Source organism: Carcharodon carcharias, chromosome 19 (genome assembly GCF_017639515.1).
Source record: "Carcharodon carcharias isolate sCarCar2 chromosome 19, sCarCar2.pri, whole genome shotgun sequence".
NCBI lineage: Eukaryota > Metazoa > Chordata > Chondrichthyes > Lamniformes > Lamnidae > Carcharodon > Carcharodon carcharias.
Window position 1 is genome coordinate 13,134,426 of NC_054485.1, and position 25,079 is coordinate 13,159,504.

The 25,079-nt window shown below is 44.3% G+C and overlaps 1 protein-coding gene across 1 annotated transcript; it reads right to left on the reverse strand.

The window, feature by feature from the left end:
* Window positions 1-514: 514 nt before the first annotated feature.
* Window positions 515-21,620, reverse strand: selenon (selenoprotein N). Its single transcript, XM_041212176.1, has 12 exons — window positions 21,239-21,620; window positions 19,856-19,973; window positions 19,520-19,650; window positions 14,043-14,255; window positions 11,933-12,057; window positions 9,745-9,882; window positions 7,691-7,772; window positions 6,214-6,402; window positions 5,978-6,083; window positions 4,313-4,425; window positions 2,551-2,652; window positions 515-1,421 (listed from the first exon to the last, which is right to left on the reverse strand). The coding sequence occupies exons 1-12, from the start codon at window positions 21,440-21,442 to the stop codon at window positions 1,251-1,253; spliced, it is 1,692 nt and encodes a 563-aa protein (XP_041068110.1). The 5' UTR covers window positions 21,443-21,620; the 3' UTR covers window positions 515-1,250.
* Window positions 21,621-25,079: the final 3,459 nt, after the last annotated feature.

Below are 25,079 nucleotides of genomic sequence, written 5' to 3' on the forward strand. Positions count from 1 at the left end.
CTTCAATCCAGCAGATTTGTCCTTATTCCTAAATACCCACCTGCCCTTTTTAAAAAAAAACATACATGTCCACTTATTATGGAACTTACTGGCAGTTTTCTCACTAGGACAGAGATATGGAGCAGCTTGAATATAGAGATGTTCAAAATTATGGTAAAAAAAAAAATTGAATATGTTAAATAGGGAGCAACCTATTCCCTAAATCCATGAATTGATTAATTTGAGGGTACAAATTTAAGATAATCTCTCTCTTAATCCTTTTGATGATTAAGAAAAATATTTTCTGATAGAGGGACATGTTCATTCAGGGATAAAAGCAAAATACTGCAGACGCTGGAAATCTGAAACAAAAACAAAAATAGCGGGAAAAACTCAACAAGTCTGACAGCATCTGCGGAGAGGAACACAGTTAATGTTTCAAGTCCGTATGACTCTTCATCAGAACTGAAGAGTCATACGGACTTGAAAAGTTAACAATATTCCTCTCTGCGGATGCTGTCAGACCTGTTGAATTTTTCCAGCTATTTTTGTTTTTGTTCATTCAGGGATTGCCTGATAAGAAACTGAATTGCTGAGACTTTTTAAGAATTAAGGAAGTGGACAAATAGCTCAAAAAGAAAATTGTAAAAGTCCAAGGGAATGGGGCTAAGTGTGGCTCTTTTCAGAGAACCCAATAATCTCTCATCTGCTGACGAACATCAATTCACCACATGTCTGTGGCTGATTCACCACAGGTGGTAAGTGGATTGGACAACTCTGCTGCCCTTCTCAAGGGCAATTAGGGATGGGCCTAGCCAGCAATGCCCACATCCCATCAATGAATAAAAAAAAGAGGAAGAGAGGAAAAGCCTAACTTTGCTAAGACTGACACATCCCCAAATCAGACTAAAAACATTACAGCTTGAGAAACACCAGCCATGGTTCAGAACTACCGGTCAGCTCCTCCAAACAATATTTAATGAAACTGTTCCTTTTCAACTATTAATGCACCATCATACCCAAGAGGATGTGGGGCAGCGGAGGAATATTTTAACATATACCCACAACTCCACTCGCATCACAGATGCAGTGCAGATAAAAGCAGTTCCTCGGAGAAAGTTTCAACAAGTTGTCATCCTCAGTGAAGCTTTGGAAAACACAGGCAGTTGCATTCTCTGTGCAAAGTGCAGTGAAACCGTTCTAAAACGATGCAACATAATGGCTGAAACCTGCAGTGAAGGAGCAGTTTCATTCAGCTGGATTCTCGCTAGTTAGGACGGTATAAACCGTTTGGCCATTTCTAGCCCTTCCTTCAAAAACGTGACATAAGCTGCAGCTGAGGGATCCTCGAAATGTGATGAACTAGTGAACAGACCTCTGTCCACCTCCTCGGGCTTCATTGAAGTGATATCCAGGAAGTAGTTGGCATTGATGTGGTGAATCTGCCAATAATAATCACAGGTCATTATCCAAATACAATTGGCCACAATATTGGGAATAAGAGCAGAAAGAGCGACCAAATCTGGGAAACACTTTATAATGTGAACACCATTGGAAAATCCCTGTGAAATGATGCAAGTTTGGACATGTACATAAAGTCTATGGGTTTTTTTCTGCTCATTAAAAGGGGGCAATGTTAGTGCTGGGGAATTCATGTGCTAGCCAGATCCACATTCTCACAACTCCCTGGGGAAAGAGATTTCTCCTGACTTCCTTATTATATTTATTAATGATTATCTTATATTTATGATCCTTAATTTTGGACTTCCCCAAAAGTGGAAACATCCTCTCTACGTCTACCCAACTGAATCCTTTCATTATTGTAAAAACCTGTCTCAGGTTACTTCTGTTTTCCAAAAAGACCTTCAACCTGTTTGGTCTCCTCTTGCCCATTATGAAAGAAGGCTGTTAAATTCACCTGCACAAAGACTTGCAATGGGCATCTCCCTAGTTTACAGGCGTACACCTCCCTTTCCAGGAACCCAACCTCAGCCACTCCGGGGTCAGGTATAGTACGGCCAAATGCAGAGCAAAGCTCTTTCTACACTGCCCTGACTTGTGTCAGCTCCAACAGAAGATGACCAGCTCCTACTGTCTAGCTTCACAACATGAAGAATGGGCATCATGGCAAGTGACTACAGGGCAGCAAATTATAAGTGTCAAGTCAACACCTTCAGGAAAGGAGGCGGAGAACATTGGAGAGGGGAGGGATTAATAAAAAAAGGGAGAGCCGCATACTTTCACTGACTTGATTTCTGAGAAGTGAGTTAGTTGTCACAAGGAACTACCAAAACACTATTCAAACCACAATGACTGAATGTCACAACAGGCAAATTTTACTTTATTTTACCTACGGCTGAGGTGGTTGCTACTCTAAGTGCAAAATGTTTGATGACCATTTAAAATCTTTAGATTCTTTTCAAAAACGCTCTGCATCAAAAAGAACCCTGGATTTTTTTTGCCTCCGACAGATACAATAAGATTCAAATGGCCCTAGGATCTAAACACTCACAAAATAAGCCCAATTACCAGCACAGCTTTGAACAGACCATGATAGACGATAGGACTTACCACTGTGCCATTTGGTAAAGCTATCATCATCTCAACGGGAAAGTTGTAGTGTTCTAAATGCAGGCTGGCTAACTGGGCATTGCCTTCATCTTCTTGGTTTCTCTGTGGAGGATAAAAATGTCGAGTACTCAAACAAGAAGCACATTTACTTTCATTTATAAAAAGATCCATCACAATATACAACTTGCTGTCCAACCCCAACATCAACCTCCACCAAAAGAACTGACTCGCCCAGTTAAGCATCAAGGAAGTGAAGAGGAAGACCTTCCAGAGGCAGCACTGGGTTGAGATCACGCAGAGTATGTTACCCCATCTGTACAAAATTTCTCTGCTGTTTAAACAAAGCCATTTGTTCATTTTAAATGGGGCCTTCATTCAAAGTGTGGACACTGGAATTTCATCCAAACACATCCAAGCGAGCGTTTAATGTCGCACAGCCATATTACAATTGAGAGCCGGTCTTATCGGGTGGTCCTGTGGCAGAGCAGGATATAGAAACCTGCAGCACCACTACGTGACATGACTCATGTCCACATCCATCATTTCCCAAAGGAGTCTGCAGCTCCATGGGGAGGATGTGGTGGGAGGGAAGTGGAGACATCAAGCGGAAAAACCTGGCATCTCCTATAGGGAAAGAAATAGGGTTGGGGGAGGGGTGTAAACCTGGACACCTCTCACGCAACTGTTCAGTATAAAGCATCACTGATGGAACAATCACTTAATGAGCACAGAAATGACGGGTGATTTGAACTGAATTTAAGGGAGGAAACAAAATGGAGGGGCTACATTACAGCATATTTTGCTCTCCTTACTAACTAATTTGTGTTTAAGATTTAGAATATCATTCCTTCAGAGGTGCAAAGAGGCTTTCTGATCTCTGAACTAAGAATCAGAACATTTATTAGTTCATCTTCAATTAAAATGAATGTCAATTGTGTAACTTCAAAAACCATTTAATCACTTAATCAGGATCAATATGCCTGGAGTTTAAATTGGGATTCATAAAAACAGGCTGTAAAGTTGCTTGATCTGGGCCTACGAAGAAATGCACCAATCAGGTGTCCTGTACAGCAACAAGGTCACTGGGTGAAAGAACCCACACTCATCCCTCCCGAGTCTATCCACACTGAAGCTTCACCTTTATTTCATACAGGATTGCACACAAAGCACACAGCCACTTAGGAGCACAGTGAGGACAGGCCAATTCAATTGTGAACAGTTTCAAAAATCGATGGGATATAAAGTGTCAAGTTTATCCCTCACAAATGAAAAAGTCCCAAGAACTCTTATGGGTTCCGATCTCAAGGTGATCCCAGGGACTAAACAAGCTCAGCATTTTCTGGTTTGTAGTTGGACCCATGTATTGAAGAACCACTGGGGAAAATGACACAAATTCACCCTCTAAAAAGTAACTTGCGCCTAGATCACTAATTTAATATTTGTATGCGTTTAAAAAAATCATGCTTTTTTTTCGGTTCAGAAGAGGCCACTCAGTCCATTGTGACTGTGCTACTCACTACTCACTCCACCAGGGGTAGCTACCATAAACACTTGTCTCCACCCTCTTCCTTCATCGCCTTCCATATTTTTCTTCTCCATATGTTTCCCCCAGTTCACTCTTAAATTTAGCGGCATCTAGAGCCACTGGTGTTCATTCATTTCATTTCTACAAGTCTAGCCTGAAACCAGAGTTTACCTGCTCCCTGCTGATTCGCTGAATGACCATCATCACTTACTCCCCTCAAACCCTTTGATGATTTACCTGAAGATCCTCCAGTTCTTTGACCAGGGACCAGCTGCTGACGAAACTCTCATTCAGCAGTGAGAGGACGGGCGAACTCTCGAGAACAGTTTCTCGCAGAGTCCGCCCCGATCCTGCATAAAAAGAAGGAAATAAAAGAGACTCAATCTGTTAATATGATGATGGGCGTCTAACAACGCATCAGTAACAGTAAAGCTCACTTTGCACTAAATAAAAAGACAGTGAAATCCAACACCGCAAGACAGCAGAGCTGGAGCTGAGAACTGAACTATTCCTGTACCAATACGCCAAAGCCTTCCCATTCCCAGCAAAATTCTCCCCACAGACACTGAAGAGGGAGGGAGGGGCCCGGGGGGGGTGGGGGGGGGTGGATTTACAACAATGATACCAGGGCTGCAAGGTTATACCTGACAAGAAAGGATGAAAAGGCTGGGTCCGTTTTCTCTTCAAAAGAGAAGGCTGGGGGATTGACTGAATGGAGGCTTTGAAAATGATGAAAGGTTTTGATAGAGTGGATACAGAGAGAATGTTTCCTCTTGTGGAGAAGAGCAGAACTAGAGGCCGTCAATATAAGATAGTCACCAAGAAATCCAATCAGGAATTCAGAAGAAACTTCTTTACCCAGACAGTGGTGAGAATGTGGAACTTGCTGCCACAGAGAATGGTTGAGGTGAAAAGGAGTGATACATTTAAGGACAAGCTAAACAAATGAGGGATAAACATATAGGGTTGTAAGCCTGTGGAGTTCTCTTCCCCAGAAAGCAGTGAAGGCACAGCCTTGACTAAATTTAATGACTGAGGTAGAGAGATTTTTGATAGACAAAGGAATCAAGGGTTATGAGGGGCAGCCAGGTAAGAGTTGAGACCACAATCAGATCAGCCACGGTCTTATCAAATGGCTGAACAGACTCTGAGGGCCGAATGGCCCACTCCTGCTCCTAAATCCCATGTTCCTCTGCTCCAATGGGAGAAGGGAATAGAGGATTATTGGGAGGAGGATCGAGTGGAGCATCAAAAGCAGACTGGTCTGGTTGGGCCGAATGGCCTGTTATTGTGCTGTAAATACAATGTATTTAACCAGAACCCTTGCCATATCTCTTCCCAAGCTACAGCAACTTTACAAACAGAACTAGATTCCTCACCCTCTTTTAGTCTCCCAGATCGCGCAAACACCAAAGGACTAAGATGAGGAGCAAAAAATCTGCACTCTTCATTACTTGGGGATGCATAATCTTGAACCAAGGTCACCGCCCTGTCCATGATTCTCTCCCTCGCCTTCCCGATGGGGAAAACATCCCCGCTATCTCGACCTACCAGCTAACAGCAATGCAGGAGTGTGGTCAGTGCATCGACTGCAATGGTTCAAGGTGGTGGCTCACTACCAATATACCCGCTGATTTTTTTTTTTGTAGTGCAGAGGTGATTTGTTTAAGAGCGTAGGCCCTTTAAATTTTGTTTTTTCTTTGGTATAGCCATGTAGCTTAAAGGGGTGGACTTGCGCACCGCCCATGTGGGAACTTCTGGGCAGCTTTGAGGGGGCTTCGCATAGGACCACCACCCCCCCACCCCAAGGGCAACTAGGAACGGGCAGTAAATGCCACTGGTGCCCGAATGCCAAGAACGAATCAATTCTCAAAGATTGAGCGATTGAAAAGCAGGACTCACCTCAGCAAGACTGATCATCAAGTGCACCCCAAAGTAATATGGAATGCACAAGTTTATCTTCCGTCCTCGCGCGGTCAAAGACTTCAGTAAAAGGAAGATACGACACCTGGAAAAAGAGAAGTATTCTGTTCAGTCTTAGTGCTGTCTTGCCTGGCAGCTGAATCATCAATACACAGGAAACAATAGGCATGAGTTTAAAAGCATTAAGAGTCGCCTCAATTCCATTTACCCATTACCTTCTTAAATGGATACATAGTTGTCTCCAGCTTGTTTGCAGCCTCTTCGAAGCTGATTTCTGACCTCCAGACAATCTCCTCGAAAATAAATTGAATGGGCTCCCCCGAACCATCTGCGCTGTCGATCACATTACCATTCTCGTCGACGATAATACTCGGAATAGATGGGCCCAAGGCCCTGAGCTCCATCTGCATCACAGACAGATGGATAGGCACTTAGGAGAAAAAAAAAAGCACAGGCCACTCTAGGGCAAAGGCAAGCATCTGAGGAAATGCAAAGCAGGTCGTCATTGCTACAAAGCTGTCTACTTCCCTTCCAGCCCGATGCTCTCCTGCTGCTACTGACATTCAAGTCACGAACAGATAAATTCTCAATCTTGTCCAGATTCCTGAATTTGCTTCAAAACCCACAATCCCTGAAGCCAGTCAAGTTACATTAGCTTAATTCAGTGCAACAGACTCTATTATTAGGCAGGACGCAGTCATATTAATCAGGTTATCATCAAAAATGCTGACCACTGTTGTACGGCACTCAGTAGATTGTGGCTCAGTAACTCTCCAACAGGAGTGTCAGGGAGATTGAAGAGAGATTGCAGTTGCCTCAGTATCGTCTCCTCTTTCAGAAGGAGAATGACTAATCAGCCCTGCTCAGACACTCAATCACAGGAACGGTTTCCTCACTGCATTCTCTAATGAAACTATGAAGATGTTCTTTAACAAAGAGGCTTAGGATTTTGTGGCACAAACAGATGGAGTCTCCTCCCCCACATGCTATTGACCATATTTGGGTAAAGCAGAATTCCCTACTCTCCTGGTAAAAGCTAACCTTTACCAGAATGCTGGGAATACAATTTAAAATATTGTTGAGTTATTTTATTTCACGAGCAAGGGAAAATTTGTCCTCAGCACCTATCCTAAATTAGTTCAAGAACACGGACAAAAGGGATTCATTTCTCCAAAAGACTCACCGTGAAACAATCATTTTTCTCCAGTAGATTCCACACAAATTGGAACTACGTACCTGGGAACAAACATTAAAGATGCCTCATGTCTTCTCCCCTCTTGCCCATGAAATAATACCAACTTCATGGAACTGCACAGCACAGGAGGCCATTCAGCCCATCATGCCAGTGCTGACTCTTTGGAAGATTTATCCAATCTTCTCTGCTCTTTCCCCAAATCCCTATAATGTTTTTCCTTTTTCAAATATATACTGAATTCCCTTTTGAAAGTTTGAATCTGCTTCCACCGCACTTTCAGGCCACGTGTTCCAGATCACAACAACTCGCTGTGTAAAAATTGAACTGATCTCCCCTTTGGTTCTTTTACCAATTATCTTCAATCTGTGTCCTCTAGTTACTGACCTTCCTGTCAGTGGAAACAGTTTCTCCTTATTTACTCCAAACACTATGTCATTTTGAACACCCCTATTAAATCTTTCCTGAATGATATGGAAAGCTACAAGAGCACAACAAACCTGCGGCAAGTAGCCTATGTCCACTTCCATGTTGCCATTTTCGCCTGCTCCGTACAGCCACTCCATGTCCACATTCAAAGACCTGGTACAGATTATATATACATAGGTTATTAATGGCTCACCAGCCATTCGGGAGATGCTTAAAGCTGTACACTTGTTGAGTGCTGGAATTGCCAATATATGAAGCTTGGAAAGAGTCATCAGGCACTCAAGCTACTCTTGTTGGGTAAATTGGATGAGCACTGGCAGCACTCTAGTGCAAAGCCCAATTGTTAATGGTATAATTATAAGAAGATATGGCATTGTTCAATTAAGTACCGAGAGCATATAAATAGACACTACTGGAACACTGGGAGGTGATAGGGAGAAGGCAGCCATCTGTAATTCTATAAATAAACCTATTATCAAGAAAAGGATTGGTGTCTAGTTTCATTCATCAGTTTGAGATCCATTAAACATCAGCTAGTCACATTTTGTGCGCAACAGTCATAGAATTCAAGCAGTGAAGGCATTACAGCCGATTTGCTGTCCAGTCTACACAAAACACTTGCATAATCTCCGGCTGGAACCCTGACTGATATCCCCCTCCCAGTTCAGAGAACTGAGTCCAACCTACAGGACCCTAACCCCCAAACCCGAGCTCAGATCATCAACCTCAACAGAGACTGGGGCTGAAATCATACAGCGACAGGGGGTAGAATCTCCTCTGGAACTGAACCCCTGAAACGATTGAACAAACAGAAAGGAATTTAATTCCCAAGCTAAAAGAAAGAACAAAATTGGGAAAATCAAGGTGAAAGAGCTGGAGTGCAGGACACCCCAATTAATGAGAGAGAGTGGAGACAGGATGAAGTAACTCAAGAAATAGTGATTAGGAGACACACAGGGCTGGATTTTGAAGTCTGAAGGAGCTCTGGGAAAGAACAAATTAGAGGAGGAGATTGTGAGGGTTTACAACTAAAAAGCAGCAAGGAGGAACAGGCATTGTTCCCAGATCCATGGGGTGGTCCACTAATTAATAAGGAGCCCACTGGAAACTCAAGTGTCAGCAGACAGTTGACAACCCCAGTTATTCAGTAGTGTTTCACACTTCCATTTGTGCTGCTCACTGTCAAAGTCCCAGTGTTTTGACAGCCATCATTCTCGCATACTGGCATTTGTTCCACAACCCTATTGAGACACGCAATGCAGCATGAACCAGCTGCGGCCATCAATACCCGGTCTGCTTCTGCATTCCAAACTTCAACAGAGCTGTGGACGGAAGGACTAACATGTTTTTTTTTAAATAGAAGGGACCAGCAGAGGAAATAAAAGGGAAATGCAGAAGGAAAGACACTGCACTATTCAGAGAGAATTAACACTCAGAACAAGAGAAATAATGTCAAATATTTTGACAGGTACTTGACAACGTTGAACAGTTTCATGCGTTTCCTGCAAAATCATTCACCTGTCTCCAGGATGAAAACATCTTCAGCAGTCTAATGTTTCCTGTGTCATTCTTGATGTGACTGCACTCGTATGGAAGAGAGAGAAGGAAAAGAGAAAGGAGAAAAAGAAATAAAGAAAAAAAGGAAGAGGAAGAGAGAGCGAGAGAGAGAGAGAAAAGGGCAAAAGAGAGAAAGAAAGAGAAAGGAATCAAGAAAGGTAGGAAAGGTGGCAACCAATTTGCAGAAAGTAAGCTCTCACAAATGACCACTGAGTCTGTTTTAGTGATGCTGCTGGAGGATAAATATTGGTCAGGAAGTCAAGACAACTCCATTGCTCTTCTTTGAATAGTGCCGTGGGATTTTCCTATATCCGCCTGAGAGGTCAGATGGCACCTCAGTTTGCCATCTCCGCCAGCAGTGCAGCAATCTCTCAGAAGCATCTCTAGAGTGGGATTCGAACACACAACTTTGACTTCAGAGCTGAAAGTCAACTGCGTCAAGTCTGTCCCCTTCATACAAGGGAACTTACTCCAAAGTGAATGAAACGGACAAAAAAAAAGTTACTCCTGCAGAGAATATTCTTAATCATTCAGGACCACAGAGCAAAACAAAGAAAATCCTACCAACCTGTCATTGGGAACGTACATCCAGAAATCTCGAATATGTGATGCATCTTTAGAAAGAACAATGTGTCCAGTAAACTGCCCTGGAGTGAACCAAAAAGGATAATCTGGTGGTTCGTTCAACTGAAATTCTCCGTGGATCCTGAAACGTAAACACAATTCACTCTCGTGGGCTCTCAAACAGACGGCCAATACTGAGTAGATAGTCACTCTATCTAATACAGGGTTGGAGACAATCCTCCATGTTTCATCACACCTTCTCCCGCCTCCAACCATCCCAGCCAACCAGCACTTTCCATCTCATAAGGAAGTCGGCCATTTAGCCCCTCGAGCCAGCTGAGCCAGTCAATAAGACCATGGCTGATCTAATGTGGCCTTAACTCCACTTTCCTGCCTCTCCCCCATAGCCTTCGACTCCCTTGTCAATCAAAAATCTGTCTAACTCAGCCTTGAATGTATTCAATGACTCAATGGGGAAGATAATTCCAAAGATTAATGACCCTCAGAGAAGAAAAATTCCTCCTCATCTCCACCTTTAATCTCCACCCTTTAATTTTGCCTTTGTCCCTTTGTTCTAGATTCCCCCACAAGGGGAAACACCCTCTCAGTATATATCCTGTCAACACCCTTCCTTCTCTTATTTGTTTCAATAAGATCACCTTTCATTCTTCTAAACTCCAGTGAGTATAGGCCCAACCCGATCAATCTTTCCTCATGAGACAAACCCCTTTATCCCAGCAATCTGTCAGGTGAACCTTCTCTGAACTGCTTCCAATGCAAGTATATCCCACCTTAAATAAGGTGACCAAAACCGTGCACTGTACTATCCAATATTTCCAATCTTTTTTCTAGCCAATAAACAAAAAAGTGAAAAAAAGACACACAATGCTTTCTAATGTCATGATGATATTTCTCTAGGGTTTTTGGTAACAGTGTCCAAAACATTAATCTTCAATTCTTGGTAAGTCCAGAGCAATCCTGGAGTGTTACCAACCCTAGTCCAGTATTACCAGGCTTGGGGCTTCTCTAACCTCATGAGGTGCTCCAAATAAACAGGGAACATAAAGATAATAAACAGGAGATTCACAAGAATGCTTCCAGTGACGAGGAACTTCAGTTATGAGGGTAGATTGAAGAAGTTAGGACTGTTCTCCATGCAGAAGAGAAGGCCGAAAGAGATTTGATAGAGGCATTCAAAATCATGAGGGGTCTGGACAGAGCAAATACGGAGAAACTGTTCCAACTTGTGAAAGCATTGAGAACAAGAGAGCACAGATTTAAAGTAATTATCAAAAGAAGCAAAAGCAACATGAGGAAAAATATTTTCACGCAGCGAGTGAGTAAGGTCTGGAATGCATTGCCTGAGTGTGTGGTGGAGGCAGGTTCAATCGAGGCATTCAAAAGGGAATTAGACTGTTATCTGAAAAGGAACAATGTGCAAGGTTAAGGTGGGGGGGGAAAGTGGGGGAGTGGAACTGTGAATTGTTCATTCAGAGAGCTGGTGCAGACATGATGGGCCAAATGGCCTCCTTCTGCACTGTAACAATTCGGTGAGATTCTAGAAGGAATCGAGCAGACTGGTTGGTTAAGGGTTGTGTATTAGACTCAGACCTGCTGGGATATTGGACCATGAGCATTGAAAATTGGCACAGTAGTTGGTCTTCCTCAGAGATGTGTCATCTTGTGAAGAGATGAGACTTAGTGAATGTTTATTTAAATGGGGGTAATGGGGAAGGGAGTGTATTTCAAAGCAGGACGAGGGTCCACAGTGAGTAGACTCAAAAGATGAAGTCTACCATCATTAGCCTTCTTCTAGTTTTTAAATGCAGAAGGATATAGTGTCGGGTCCATACATTCACCAATCTAGGGACTTCTCAAAGACAGACTGTAGGAAGCATATGTATTTGTAGTATATTTAATTGAACCTCATGCATCAGTGAAAGAGGAACTAGGGCCAATGCCAAGATTAGCTTCGATGGCAATTAAGAAGCAATTCCTGCAGTTCTATTATGCGTTAAAGAAAGACAGAACCTGCATGTATAACTGGCCTATATGAGATTCCAAAATGTTTTACACTTAAAGGATTACTTCTGAACTGTTATTATGTAACAGAAGCAAAACAGCTTGAACATGAAGAGCAGGGAAGCAAGTTCTGAAACAATTTGTGGAGCTGACACAGGGAATATACCCACCTGAACACAATGTCATAATAGAAGTCACTGGATGCTCGGATACAGGCCACTGCACCCTGGGGTGCAAATCTTGTCTTCACAAATGGCCGTGGGTGAAGCATACTTAGAAGTTTATGGATAATGACCTATGGACAAAAAGGAGGCATCTTGTGTCACATTCAAGAGATGAAGGAGTCCTGAATTTTGAATGTAAACTGTAACCTCTGGTTACAGGAATGTATCCTTTTCACCAGGACCAGCGATAAAGATATGATGCACTTTACTTAAGTGTTGGCAGGCAACTAAAAGCAGTAATTTCCTTGGCTCCCTGTCAGAAAGTTCCTAAACTGTGCCCCCTGCCTCATCCTATGGCTATAGTTAAGATCAAAAACATACCACACGTAAAAAATCACAGATGCTAATGTTCATTCTCTCGCTCCGACTTCAATCACTGAGAATCCAAAGAATCTCTGTGCAATGTCTTTGTAAAAAAAAAAAATTTCCCTCAGTTTTAATTGTTGATCTGTCTCTGTTTAGTTATTCACTTTGGCTTTGGGGGATCATTTCAAGGATGGCTTTCTGACAATGGGAACAATTATCCACAGTGCATAGTGTTGCTGAAAGTATTCTATTGAAGAACCGGCCTTCTTCCCCAATGTTCAGCAGCCCTTTGCAATGCTGAGGTGTAACATGGCCATAAACTATGAATAAACAGTCCTACAAATGGGGCAAGACTTGGCCCTTTGGGTCTGGACCCCAATGTCGGATGCAAATGAGACCACAATCCCGCACTGTGTGGAGAAGTCAGTCAGTCACCCGGCAGCGATTTTCTCCAAATTAGCTGTTGAATGATCAGAAGGCAGGCTCTCAAAGTAGGGGAGCAATGGAGGCCCTCCACAAGGTGGGTTGAGGCTGCAGCTGAACCCAGGTTGGCAGGGAGGGCTTCTATCCCTGCCTGGAGAGCTAGCCCTCTGGTCTGCCACCAGGGGGCAGCCTCCAGGCAGCTGACCGAGCTCCAATGCCTCAGAGTCAGGAGGGTGGCTGGAGAATTTCAGTTGGCCTCTGACAATCGGTCTTTAAAAGGGCCTTAATTGGATTCCCCACCACTTGCAGGGGTGTAGTTCTGACCCTCCCCCCACCTCTGGCAAAACGGGTCTTGGGACAGGGCAGTTCCGGCAAATCAGCAGACTTCCCAGCGGTGTGAAATTGCACATCCACCACCGCCCCAGCAAATTAATTGAAACCGGCAAATTACTAAATTTCCAAAGTCTGTTTAAAAGATTGCAATCGATATTTTCCCAGATTTGGTACTTGCACTTTGCAACTCGATTCCTTTCATAAATCTTCTGACTAAAACTGAAGGAACTGCCGACTCGGAATACAAGAGTCTTGCTAACCTGAGATTCAAATCCATTCCTATAAGTTGTTTTGATCTGGTTTGGGCTTTGTAAACAAGTTAGACACTGGATGCCAACATCTGCCCCTGACAACGGATAGTGTTCAAGCCTTGCCTGCTCCATTCAATTGATGGAGTATTGGAAGGAGCTCCCTCCATAGCAAAGGCCGTAAACAGGCAAAACGCATCAGCATTCAAATGACTGTCAACACTGTAATTCAAACTTTAGTTTCAAGGCCCCAGGTGCTAACAAATCACTGTTCACAAGTACAAGAGAATTTCCATTTAAATGCAGCTTCACATTCCATGTTCTTACCAGCAGGATACTGCACTGAAATTGTTACACAATAAAAGTTACAAACATTTTGGGACTAAAAGGATGATCATAAACAGAAAAGGCTCAAAAATTGAACTGATGGAAAATAATTATAAACCATTCTATTTTTGGAAAATAGACTTTCCACGTGAAAATATGAATAGTGCCACCAATTACCTGCAAAAACCTCATTTGAAAACCACGTAATGTACAAAGATGTCTGTAACTGAGGTGGTTCGATTCTGGATTTAGTACTAAAAATCACAAAGGAAGTAAAGAGTGGGGCAGTGTCTATAATCATTGCTGTATCATCATTAAATAGCCCCATCAATTCATGGTGACTTCACCAGCTCAGACGCATTGTTGTACGAAGGTGGGGAGGAAAAGAATAAAGGGCAGAGCCGTAGGGATTATGTTACCTCTCTTCCTTGTGGTGTTGGAGGGTAAAATCTATTATTGGAGAGGTACCCTGTAAAGATGGTCAGCTCACTGGGAATCATCCACCATGTATCTCCCAGCTCTACTTTATGCTTAGGAGGGAGAAATGCTTTAAACAGGCTGCTACTAAACACACTGGAAGGTATTTCTGCAGACTTCCAGTTTCTCAATCCTGACAAAGCACCATGGGAGACCTGAAACACAAGAAAATACATAGAATTTTCTTACTGTTCCCTTAAATGCACAATACACTGTTAACATATCGTATAAAAACCATGAAAGGATCACTGAAAAGCGTCTTACACTCACCAGGACAGAATCACAGGAATACCAAATCTCAAAGGGAACAATAGTTTATATTGCAAGAGAAGAGGATGCTAATTGGTTGGAAGTGGACTCTGGTAGAGGCATTGCCATGAAGAATGCACCAGGGTACAGATAACTACCAAGCTTTTGTTCCTTGGTGCAATCTCCATGGCAATGCCTCTACCAATCAGAGTCCACTTGCCAACCAATCAGCACCCTTTTCGCATGCAGTATAAATTGTTGCTCCCTTTGAAAGTTGGTATTCTTGTGATTCTGGCCTGATGAGTGCAAGATGAAAAGCTTTGACAGCATGTCTCTTTTTTTCAGTAATACCGAAGTTCTGTACTACCAAGTGACTACTTGTAAAAGGATCATTTAATAGCATCCTTCCTGAGGATTAATTAATTAAAAATTCCTCTTTACTGTCACAATCCGTATAAAAAATAAGCTATGGCCAGTCAAGGGTCAATTAGGTTCTTCTGGACTTATATGGCCTCTGAACCAAAAAGGTTCATTAATCTCATCTTAAAATAATTACAGTAAACCCTCTTCAATCACAATTTCTTGGTCCTATCTTAGCTAAACTATTGTGTTGTCTGAAGTTTCGTACATAAGGTTAATGGATTGGTATCTGACAAAAAAAGTGTCTTTTTTTTTGTGTTAACAACGACTGGGCACTTATGTGAAAATAGACAGGTAGATTCCACATCATGTATTAAACATCTCACTAGATTTTCATGATGTAACTTCACAAAATGGTTAATTAACTATTACCTGAACCTGCACTATTGTCTCTTTGATCATGATTTTCAACAGTTCTATCTCTGAAAGGAATTAGAGAGTATGAAATTGGAGAATCTGTCAATGTTCGGCGGTTCTGCTTGGAACTGTAGAGACTTACACAGAAGGAAAGATTCCATAAGCATTTGGTTCACATGTGGTTGTGAACTTTCTGTGATGAGTGCAGCGAGAGAGGTTAGCACTACATACATCATGAAGATCATCTTGGAAGTCTACTGAAAGGTGTTGGCTGGACTGATGCTACATTCCTAGGAAGAACATGTATTTTTTACACCACCTTTCGCTTATTCAGCATTTCTCAAAGTGCATCACAGCCAGTGATAGTGAGTCTAACCTGCAAGAATGGATTGTGCAGTGTGGTATTTGCTAAATATCTTTGTTGCTGTAAAACAGTTAATCATTGGTATTCCTCATATGCTGTTATAACCTGTATGAAGTTGCTCTGGCATGAGGTACTTTCTTCATGTCAACAGACAGATGATGTAGTGTGAATCCTACATAAATTCTGATAAGTAATTTACAGATTTATGAGCTGGACCTGGAAAGTGAAAGGTGCATATTTCAGAACCTGTTGTCTGGCCATTTGAGGAAGACGACAGCTTTACATAAGACTGAACTGAGAGTTATTGGTGTTTGAAAACGATTGTTGAATTCACATGATTTATGACGGAGCCTTCCTGGCCAAGAACACAATGTAGTAAGTAAGGACTTGACAATTGGGAGTCTATCGCTCCTAACATTTGGTCAGGGAAATGGTATGAAGCAGGAACAAAGGGATGTAGCCCGTTCAAACTAGAATGTTGGGGGCAGGGGAGGCACTGACAAAGCAAGGGTTTAGTTCTTCCTCACTGATTTTTCTGCCCTCTCCTTCTGAAGATATTAACTCCTTGTTGGGTTACACAGGCACAGTGAGCCCTCTAGTGCCTCATTCAAATGGCTATTATTTTTGCACCATACTAGTGTCAGGCAATGACCATCTCCAACTAGAGAGAATCTAACCATCTCCCCATGACATTCAATGGCATTTCTATCACTGAATCCCCCGCTATCAACATCCTGGGGGTTACCACTGACCAGAAACTGAACTGGACCAGCCATATTTATATAATTTTTTCTCTCTCAGAGGATTGTGAGTCTTTTGGGCTCTCTTCTTCAAAAGGTGATAGAAGCAGACTCTGAATATTTTTAAGGCAGAGGTAGATAGCTCTTGATAAGCAAGGGGGGTGAAAGGTTATCAGGGGTAGGCAGGAAGTTACCATCAGACCAGCCATGATCTTGTTGAATGGCGAAGCAGCCTGAAGGTGTTGAGTGGCCTACACCTGCCCCTAATTTGTATGTTATCTTCATATGTACTGTGGCTACAGGAGCAGGTCAGAGGCTGGGAATTCTGTGGCAAATAACTCACCTCCTGACTCCCCAAATCCTGTTCGTCATCTACAAGTCAGGAGTGTGATGGAATACTCTCCATTTGCCTGGATGAGTGCAGCTCCAACAATACTCAAGAAGCTTGACACAGTCCAAAATAAAGCAGCCCACTTGATGGGCACCGCATCCACTGCCATCAACATTCACTCCCTCCACCACTGACGCACAGTGGCAGCAGCGTGTAATATCTACAAGATGCACCGCAGGAACTCACAAAGGCTCCTTCAACAGCACCTTCCAAACCCACGGCCTCCAACACCTAGAAGGACAAGGGGAGCAGATACATGGGAATGCCACCACCTGCAAGTTCCCCTCCAAGCCACTCACCATCCTGGCTTGGAAATATATCGCCGTTCCTTCAGTGTCGCTGGGTCAAAATCCTGGAACTCCCTCCCTAACAGCAATGTGGCTGTACCTACACCACATGGACTGCAGCAGTTCAGGAAGGCAGATCACCACTACCTTCTCAAGGGCAATTAGGGATGGGCAATAAACACTGGCCCAGCCAGCGATGCCCACATCCAACGAACAAATAAATAAAAAAAGATACTAGCTTTGACAGCCTGTCAGCATGCTATTTATTCAACAGCCAGGCCATTTTAGCTCAATCCAATCCTGCCCCTAAAAACTTAATGTGCACTGAATAGTGACTGGGAACTGGAAATCTGACCAACTCTCCTCTCTCTAATCTGTTTTCACCTCCCCAAACAAGATTTAACAACCAGAACAGGTCAAACCAGATTTTCCTAGTCCGAACCAAATCACTGTCCACTAGCTAAACCATCCCTTCTTAAAAGCTTTTGGTGTTCCAGCGGCTCAGTGGGTAAACTGCACCACGTCTTGTGAAGTTTATGAAGCATGATGTTCCCAGGTTCAATCCCCAGCTCAAGCTAGGTTAAGCTGGGTGGATGGAGTACAGTTAATATCAGCAACACCAGACTAGAGAGTGTGGATCAAGAAATAACAAGCCACAATTTCCAGTCCAAATTTCTAACCAGAGAGTCCAGAGTAAGGCATCCACTTGAGGGCGGGAGCAAGTCAATATCAGTGCTCACAATGAAGATTGGGGTGAGGTGTTAGAAGACTCTTGGTACTTACAAGAGCGGTAATGCAGCTCGAGTCGCCAAGAAATGGAGAAATATCTACATTTTTTTATGACAAAGGCAAGTACTCGTGCTCTCTGTAGTCTAGAACGTGACTTATTATGTTTGTTTACCTTCTTCAGTTCTCTGCCCAAGGCAGCACCAGGAGGCAGGTACCGAATCCAACCCAGCCAGAACAGGGATCAAACCCCGTGCCACCCAGCCAAGCAGCCCCCAACACCACCCCACCCACCCCCGCTACCAAGAGTTAGTAGGATCCAAGCCAATTGGTGAAGCCGAAACCAAGACACTGCGATTTTCTTTACTGAGTTTATTGACTTGTTCGGTCTCACAGCTCTCCTCCCACACCACCCAGTGCTCCAGCTATCCCCTATTTATAGACTCTTTTTTAGAGAAACAAATCAATAAATTAAACTAAACTTAATAAAACGAGAGGGGGAGTAAACAGTCCCTGTTGGGGCACCGTAACTAAAATAAAAGCATGAAAGGAAACTTACAAAACCAAATTAAAATATCATTTCCGGTGGTGATGATGCACTGCAGCCCCCATGGAGCCCACCGGTCACAGAAGGCCTCTAACGTACTGGTGAACACCTCATGCTCCCTCTCCAGGACCACCCAGCTGCGAACATAGCCCCGGTAGATAAAATGACCGCGGTAGAACTCAAAGCTGCGGCCCTCTGAACATACTGCGACTTATACCAAAGCCAAATGCCTTATCCATTAGTCCACATGGCTAGATCCCTTATTTATATGTGCTCAAAGACAATTAACACCCATCACCTGTTTCTCTTAACTTTAAGGGTGTAATTGACCTTAACAAAACAACAATGCAATTGATTATACATTGGCAAAGACATCAGAGTTGCCACAGCAACAGGCACTTTTCCATGCATGTTGTAGCCTGGAGCTATGGAGAGGGATGGTAGAGGCCCCAACTTTCTTTCCATCGAATGGCTGACCAGGAATCTCTCCCATTCTGACCGCCAGTCATTGGTGTACGGTGGGAGGATTTGCTAATTGATACTCAGCCCGCCTGGCCACATTTTGAATGCACCTTCTGTCCAGCCCTGCCATGTCACTTAAACCCACAGCTTCTGGTTCAGAGGTAAGGATGTTAGTCACTGCACCCAAAAGACCTCTATATAATGTTCATATGAGGTTACGAACGGCTCATCCTGACTTGAAGCCATAGAAAGCAAAAGTTGGTAACAATTAACGTACAAAATAAACAAAAACCCCCTTTAGCCAGTATCACCACCATCAACACAAAAACAGAAACAGAAATACCTGGAAAGACTCAGCAGGTCTGGCAGCATCGGCAGAGAGGAACACAGTTAACGTTTCAAGTCACCATCAACGCCCCTTCGACCTTCTGTTTGTGACATCTTTTGCTATCTCTCCTTTGCCTCCACCTATCGCTGGCCTTGTATCCAGCTTCACCTGTCCCACCTCCCCCCCCCTCTTAAACAGTGTATATTCCACCACATTTCTATTTCTCTTTAGTTCTGATGAAGAGTCATATGGACTCGAAACATTAACTCTGTCTTTCTCTCCACAGATGCTGTCAGACCTGCTGAGTTTTTCCAGCAATTTTTGTTTCAGATTTCCAGCATCCGCAGTATTTTGCTTTTATAAAAACCCCTGTGTGCTCATGTCTCTAATGGAAATCATTTCTCGAAAGGCATTTGCTTTGTCAAGTTTCACACACATAAGCCTAGATCCATACAACTGTACAATGTGCCAACAGTCACAAGAAGAGCAGCGGAAAGTCGGGAGGGGGGGTGGTGGGGGGGTGGGTGGGACATGATTCATTCACTCACTCCAAGAAACCCGTCTTTACTCTTGGTCATAGTTTCCAGCAGTAGAGGCTGGAATTTTGCTTCAATCGTCAGTGTTTCTGAATTAGGATCGGCCTCCTCACTGCTCTCAAAATCAGGTGCTGAGGGAATACCTGCACAAAATAAAACACATCCGATGTAGGTTAGAGGTAACGCTAATTCAGTCACTATTTTCAGCTGGACTGAAGTCATTTTTTTTGCATCAGACAGGAATTAAATAGTAGAGGTCACATACATCTGGATTTTTACCTTGTGCCGTTAAACACCACAGCAGTCCACATATAGACAACTTTCACCTAGAATTTGGCCATGCTGTACCTGTTAGTTTTTCAGCTAGTGGCTTGAACTCTTCTGGACTGAGGTGCAGGTCATTGTTGGTGTCAAACGAGGAAAATAGGAACAATCCTTCGCTGCCAAGAGATTTCAGAGCATCTTTCTGCAAGATAAATATACTATAAATGTAGACAATATTGAACCATGAATTGAAACCACTCAACATAATAAACTGAGTTTAGATTTTTTGCAACAAGTTTCCATGTAAGAGCATTCTCTTCTTTGCCTCCACCTGTCGGGAAGGCGGAGGGGGTGGGAGAGGGGAGGCGGAGGGAGGGGGGAGAGGGGAGGCGGAGGGAGGGGGGAGACTGTGGTGGGGGGAGGGGGAGACTGTGGGGGGGGAGAGGGGAGGCGGAGGGGGGGAGAGGGGAGGCGGAGGGGGGGAGAGGGGAGGGAGGGGGAGGGAGGGGAGACTGTTGGTGGGGGGAAAGAGATGAGGCGGAGGGAGGGGGGAGAGGGGAGGCGGAGGGAGGGGGGGAGAGGGGAGGCGGAGGGAGGGGGAGAGGGGGGAGGCGGAGGCTGGAGAGGGGGGAGGCGGAGGCTGGAGAGGGGGGAGAGGGGAGGCGGAGGGAGGGGGAGAGGGGAGGCGGAGGGAGGGGGGAGAGGGGAGGCGGAGGGAGGGGGGAGAGGGGAGGCGGAGGAGGGGGGGAGAGGGGAGGCGGAGGGAGGGGGAGAGGGGAGGCGGAGGGAGGGGGAGAGGGGAGGCGGAGGGAGGGGGAGGCAGAGGCGGAGGGAGGGGAGAGAGGGGAGGCGGAGGGAGGGGAGAGAGGGGAGGCGGAGGGAGGGGGAGGCGGAGGGAGGGGGGGAGAGGGGAGGCGGAGGGAGGGGGGAGAGGGGAGGTGGAGGGAGGGGGGGAGAGGGGAGGCGGAGGGAGGGGGGAGAGGGGAGGTGGAGGGAGGGGGGGAGAGGGGAGGCGGAGTTTGTCAGGGACCAGAAACAATGGTTTGAGATCTTTGGACTAAATCCATGACCCAGATTATGTCGAGGTTCCCAAGCCGGTGACATAACAGAAAAGGCAGCGAGTGATCTGCAGGGAAACATATTCTGGAGCTGGAGGTTTCAATGTTGGTCCCTGGTGATCGGGTTTGTTATAGGGGGGGGGGGGGGATGTGTGAAACGTGAATCTTTGCAAATCCACCCCCCCCCCCAGCCCCACCCCACCCCACCCCACCCCACCCCACCCCACAGACTGTTTGCACAAACATTCAGCTCTGGACCCTCCCCCCGTTGATTTTATTCATTGAACTTTTTGCCCCATCAATGAACAACCCCCCCAAAACCCGCCAGTGAAACAATTGCCCCTGATAGTGTGGAGGGGCAGGGGGGGGGGGGGGGGGGTGGGGGTGATGTTGTGTCAGTTTCTCTTACTTGCTGTTTCGCACGCTCACGGTCCAGGTAATACTGCCATCCTGCAGCCCCCAGGCTTAGCAGCAGCCCGGCCCCCAGCAGCACCCAGAGGAAGAGGGTGATCTGTGCGGGCTGTGTGCTGGCTCCGGCAGCCCCGCTCCCTTCCTTCCCCGGCTCCCCTTCTCCGTCCCTCTGCCGCTTCCGCTGCCTCACATCAGGCGCCATCCCAGGGCCGGTCCTATCGCCCCCCTCTCTCACGGAACAAGTTCTCTCCCCCCCGGCTCTTCGGCTCGGCCTCTCATGCGCCAACTCACACGCTCCCGGCCGCGACCCCCATGGTCTGTTCCGCTCCGCAGTGCCAGAGCCCCCCCTCTCCTCCTCCTCCTCTCTCTCTCTCTCTCCTCCTCCTCCTCTCTCTCTCCTCCTCTCTCTCTCTCTCTCCCTCTCCTCCTCTCTCTCTCTCTGCAACGTTGGCGAGCGGGGACGGCAGGAAAGTCTGGAATGTGAGTGCAGCCTCTCCACTGGAACGGGGGGGGGCCCCTTGCAGATATTGATCAGTCAACCGCAGACCCGCCACAATAAAGACCTCACTTTCGACTGCAACTTATCTTGACGGATGCCCCCTCCTAGAGAGAGAGAGAGAGAGAGAAAAAAAAACAGGCACAACTTTCTACCTTGAAAACTGAGCACAGTTCTGGGGCTCCGTTGTTGCAAAACAAACTTAGGGTTGGCCTGGAGTCTGCAGGATTCAAAGCTCAACTTCCAGGACACTGGCTGTGTGCAAACCCTGGAGAAAAATCATAGGGTCATGAAAGAAGATTTTTCTCCCATTTTCTTTGAACATTTCCCTTCGCCAGATGTAAAAATTTGAAAATCGTCAAACATCATCCAATTTGGTAATTTTTGCTTTCCAATTGGTGTAGGAAGGCAGTGCATCACCTGGATGGATGTGTTGGCCAACTAATGGCAGGAGTGTGAGGGCAAGTCATGTGATGAAACCTCCAGGGATACATTTAATCACAGTTGGCAACCTTAAGTACTAGGAGTGATTGAACAGGCGTGGAGTTCTTTTCTCTAGAGAGAAGGCTGAGGGGTGATCAAAGAGGGGCCTTTAAGATTATGAAGGGTTAAGGTGTAGAGATGTCTTTATTTGTGGGTAAGTTAAAAACTAGGGGGTAATAAGTATAAGATAGTCACTAATAACCCCAATAAGAATTCAGGAGAAACTTCTTTATCCAGAAATTGATTAGAAAGTGGAACTTGCCACCACATTGAACACTTGAGGCGAATAGTGTGGATGCATTAACAGGGAGAATAAAGAAATAGAAGGATATGGCAATAGATTGAGACGAAGTGGCAGGAGCGTAGATGAATAGAGAATGGTAAAGATAAGTTGAGCTGAATGGCCTGTTTCCATGCTGTAAATCCTATACAATTCTCCATTGCCTTGCTGATTATTTATTTACAATTACCTGCATTATATTAAACATTTTACATCAACATGCACTCCTCAATTGTTCCATTGTCATGTTTTAACCATACTTTCGATGTTAATTCTTCTCTGTTATGAATTCTTATATTCACATTGATCATGAAAAGACTAATATAGAATCTCATCACTGGATTCCCACAGATTCTCTTAAATACTGTAGCTGCATTTTTAGAGTTACTTCTTCTCCTTTGTAACTGAAATATCTGTGGCCAAATAGGGTTTAACTAAAAAAAGAAAAAATCTCATTTAACAATAGCATGACTAAATTTAACAATTGCATTGTCTTTTAATGCCTTTGTTAATGTTTTCACTTGTAGGCCTCAGCATGTCCCAGGTACCTGGACTTGGATTTAATATTTTTACCCACAGTACGTGAAGCTGTGGGATAAATTTGGATTCTTCCCTGTGCCGAATTTACCAGGAGCCGTCTGTCACACCCTGAAGTATATATTTTTTTCAGACTCCAACATTTTTTGTTTTAAAATCATTTGAAGAAAACCTGGATGACAAATTTCAAAAGCTTTAGTGAGATATAATTCATGTATTTTTAAAGCAAGGCTGTATGTGAGATAGAGAAAATAATGACAGATGTTGCATATGTGTTGTAGCTGATGTTTTGTGTTCTATAAGTTTTAGAAAATGAAAGAGTGAGAGAGGCTGATGGCAGAGTCTCAGGACAGAGAGAGAGAGGGGTTGAAGAGGAGGAGGAGGGTGGTTTTTCTCCTTGCAATGTTTCTCAGTTTTTCACCAGAAAATACCAACTGAATTTTGAAGGCAGCTAATTACTTCACTGTTTTTAGGAAGTCTTGTGGTGCAGTGGGTAGTGTCCCTGCCTCTGATTCAGAAGCTCTGGGTTCAGGTCCTGTGTTGGGACTTGGTGGCCGTAGAAGATATGTTCATAACATGGCCAAGCTGGTTGATTATCAACCTGGAAATCCTTCCAATGTACCTATGGCAGGTGGTGAGAGCTTCCTGGCCAGCTGGAACCATGCAGTAGCTGCAGCACAACAGCCTCCCCCCAAGTTAAAAGATTCCAAATACAAGCTCTTACCATATCAGGCAAAAGCAAAATACTGCAGATGCTGGAAATCTGAAACAAAAATAGAAAATGCTGGAAAAACTCAGCAGGTCTAGCAGCATTCGTGGAGAGAGAAACAGAGTTAACGTTTTGAGTCCTTATGCTCTGAAGAAGGGTCATAAGGACTCGAAACGTCAACTCTGTTTCTCTCTCCCCAGATGTTGCTGGATCTGCTGAGTTTTTCCAGCATTTTCTGTTTTTGCCAAATCAGACTTGCAGCAGTCTTGTGCAGTGGCAAGATACACTCTGTGGCAAATGTCCTCCTTGCTTTGAGGGACAGCGGATGATGATTTCACTGTTTTGTTAAGATAATTCAAATTTCTAACACATATGAGTCAGAAGTGGGGAGAAAGAGGGAGGAAACCAAATAGGCAAACCAAACTCTAATTTGATTTATTTTTTAAAAAAAACTGATTCTTTAAACAGTAAGCAATACCTCCCTTAAAGACACAGACAAAGAAAAAGGAAAAAAGCAAAAAAACTGCGGATGCTGGAAATCCAAAACAAAAATAAAAATACCTGGAAAAACTCAGCAGGTCTGGCAGCATCTGCGGAGAGGAGCACAGTTAACGTTTCGAGTCCGAATGACCCTTCAACAGAACTAAGGAAAAATAGAAAAGAGGTGAAATATAAGCTGGTTTAAGGGGGGGTGGGACAAGTACAGCTGGATAGAGGGCCAGTGATAGGTGGAGATAACCAAAAGATGTCACAGACAAAAGGACAAAGAGGTGTTGAAGGTGGTGATATTATCTAAGGAATGTGCTAATTAAGGGTAGAAAGCAGGACAAGCAAGGTACAGATAGTCCTAGTGGGGGTGGGGTTGGGGGGGGATCGAAATAAGCTAACAGGTAGAGATAAAACAATGGATGGAAATACATTTAAAAATAATGGAAATAGATGGGAAAAGAAAAATCCAAATAAATTATTGGGAAAAAAGGGGGGGTCAGAAAGGGGGTGGGGATGGAGGAGAGAGTTCATGATCTAAAATTGTTGAACTCAATATTCCCCCTTTCTGATCCCCCCCTTTTTTTCCTAATAATTTATAGAGGCTTTTCTTTTCCCACCTATTTCCATTATTTTTAAATATATTTCCAGATATTGTTTTATCTCTACCTTTTAGCTTATTTCGATCCCTTCCCTTCACCCCATCCCCACTAGGGCTATCTGTACCTTGCTCGTCCTGCTTTCTACCCTTAATTAGCACATTCCTTAGATAATATCACCACCTTCAACACCTCTTTGTCCTTTTGTCTGTGACATCTTTTGGCTATCTCCACCTGTCACTGGCCCTC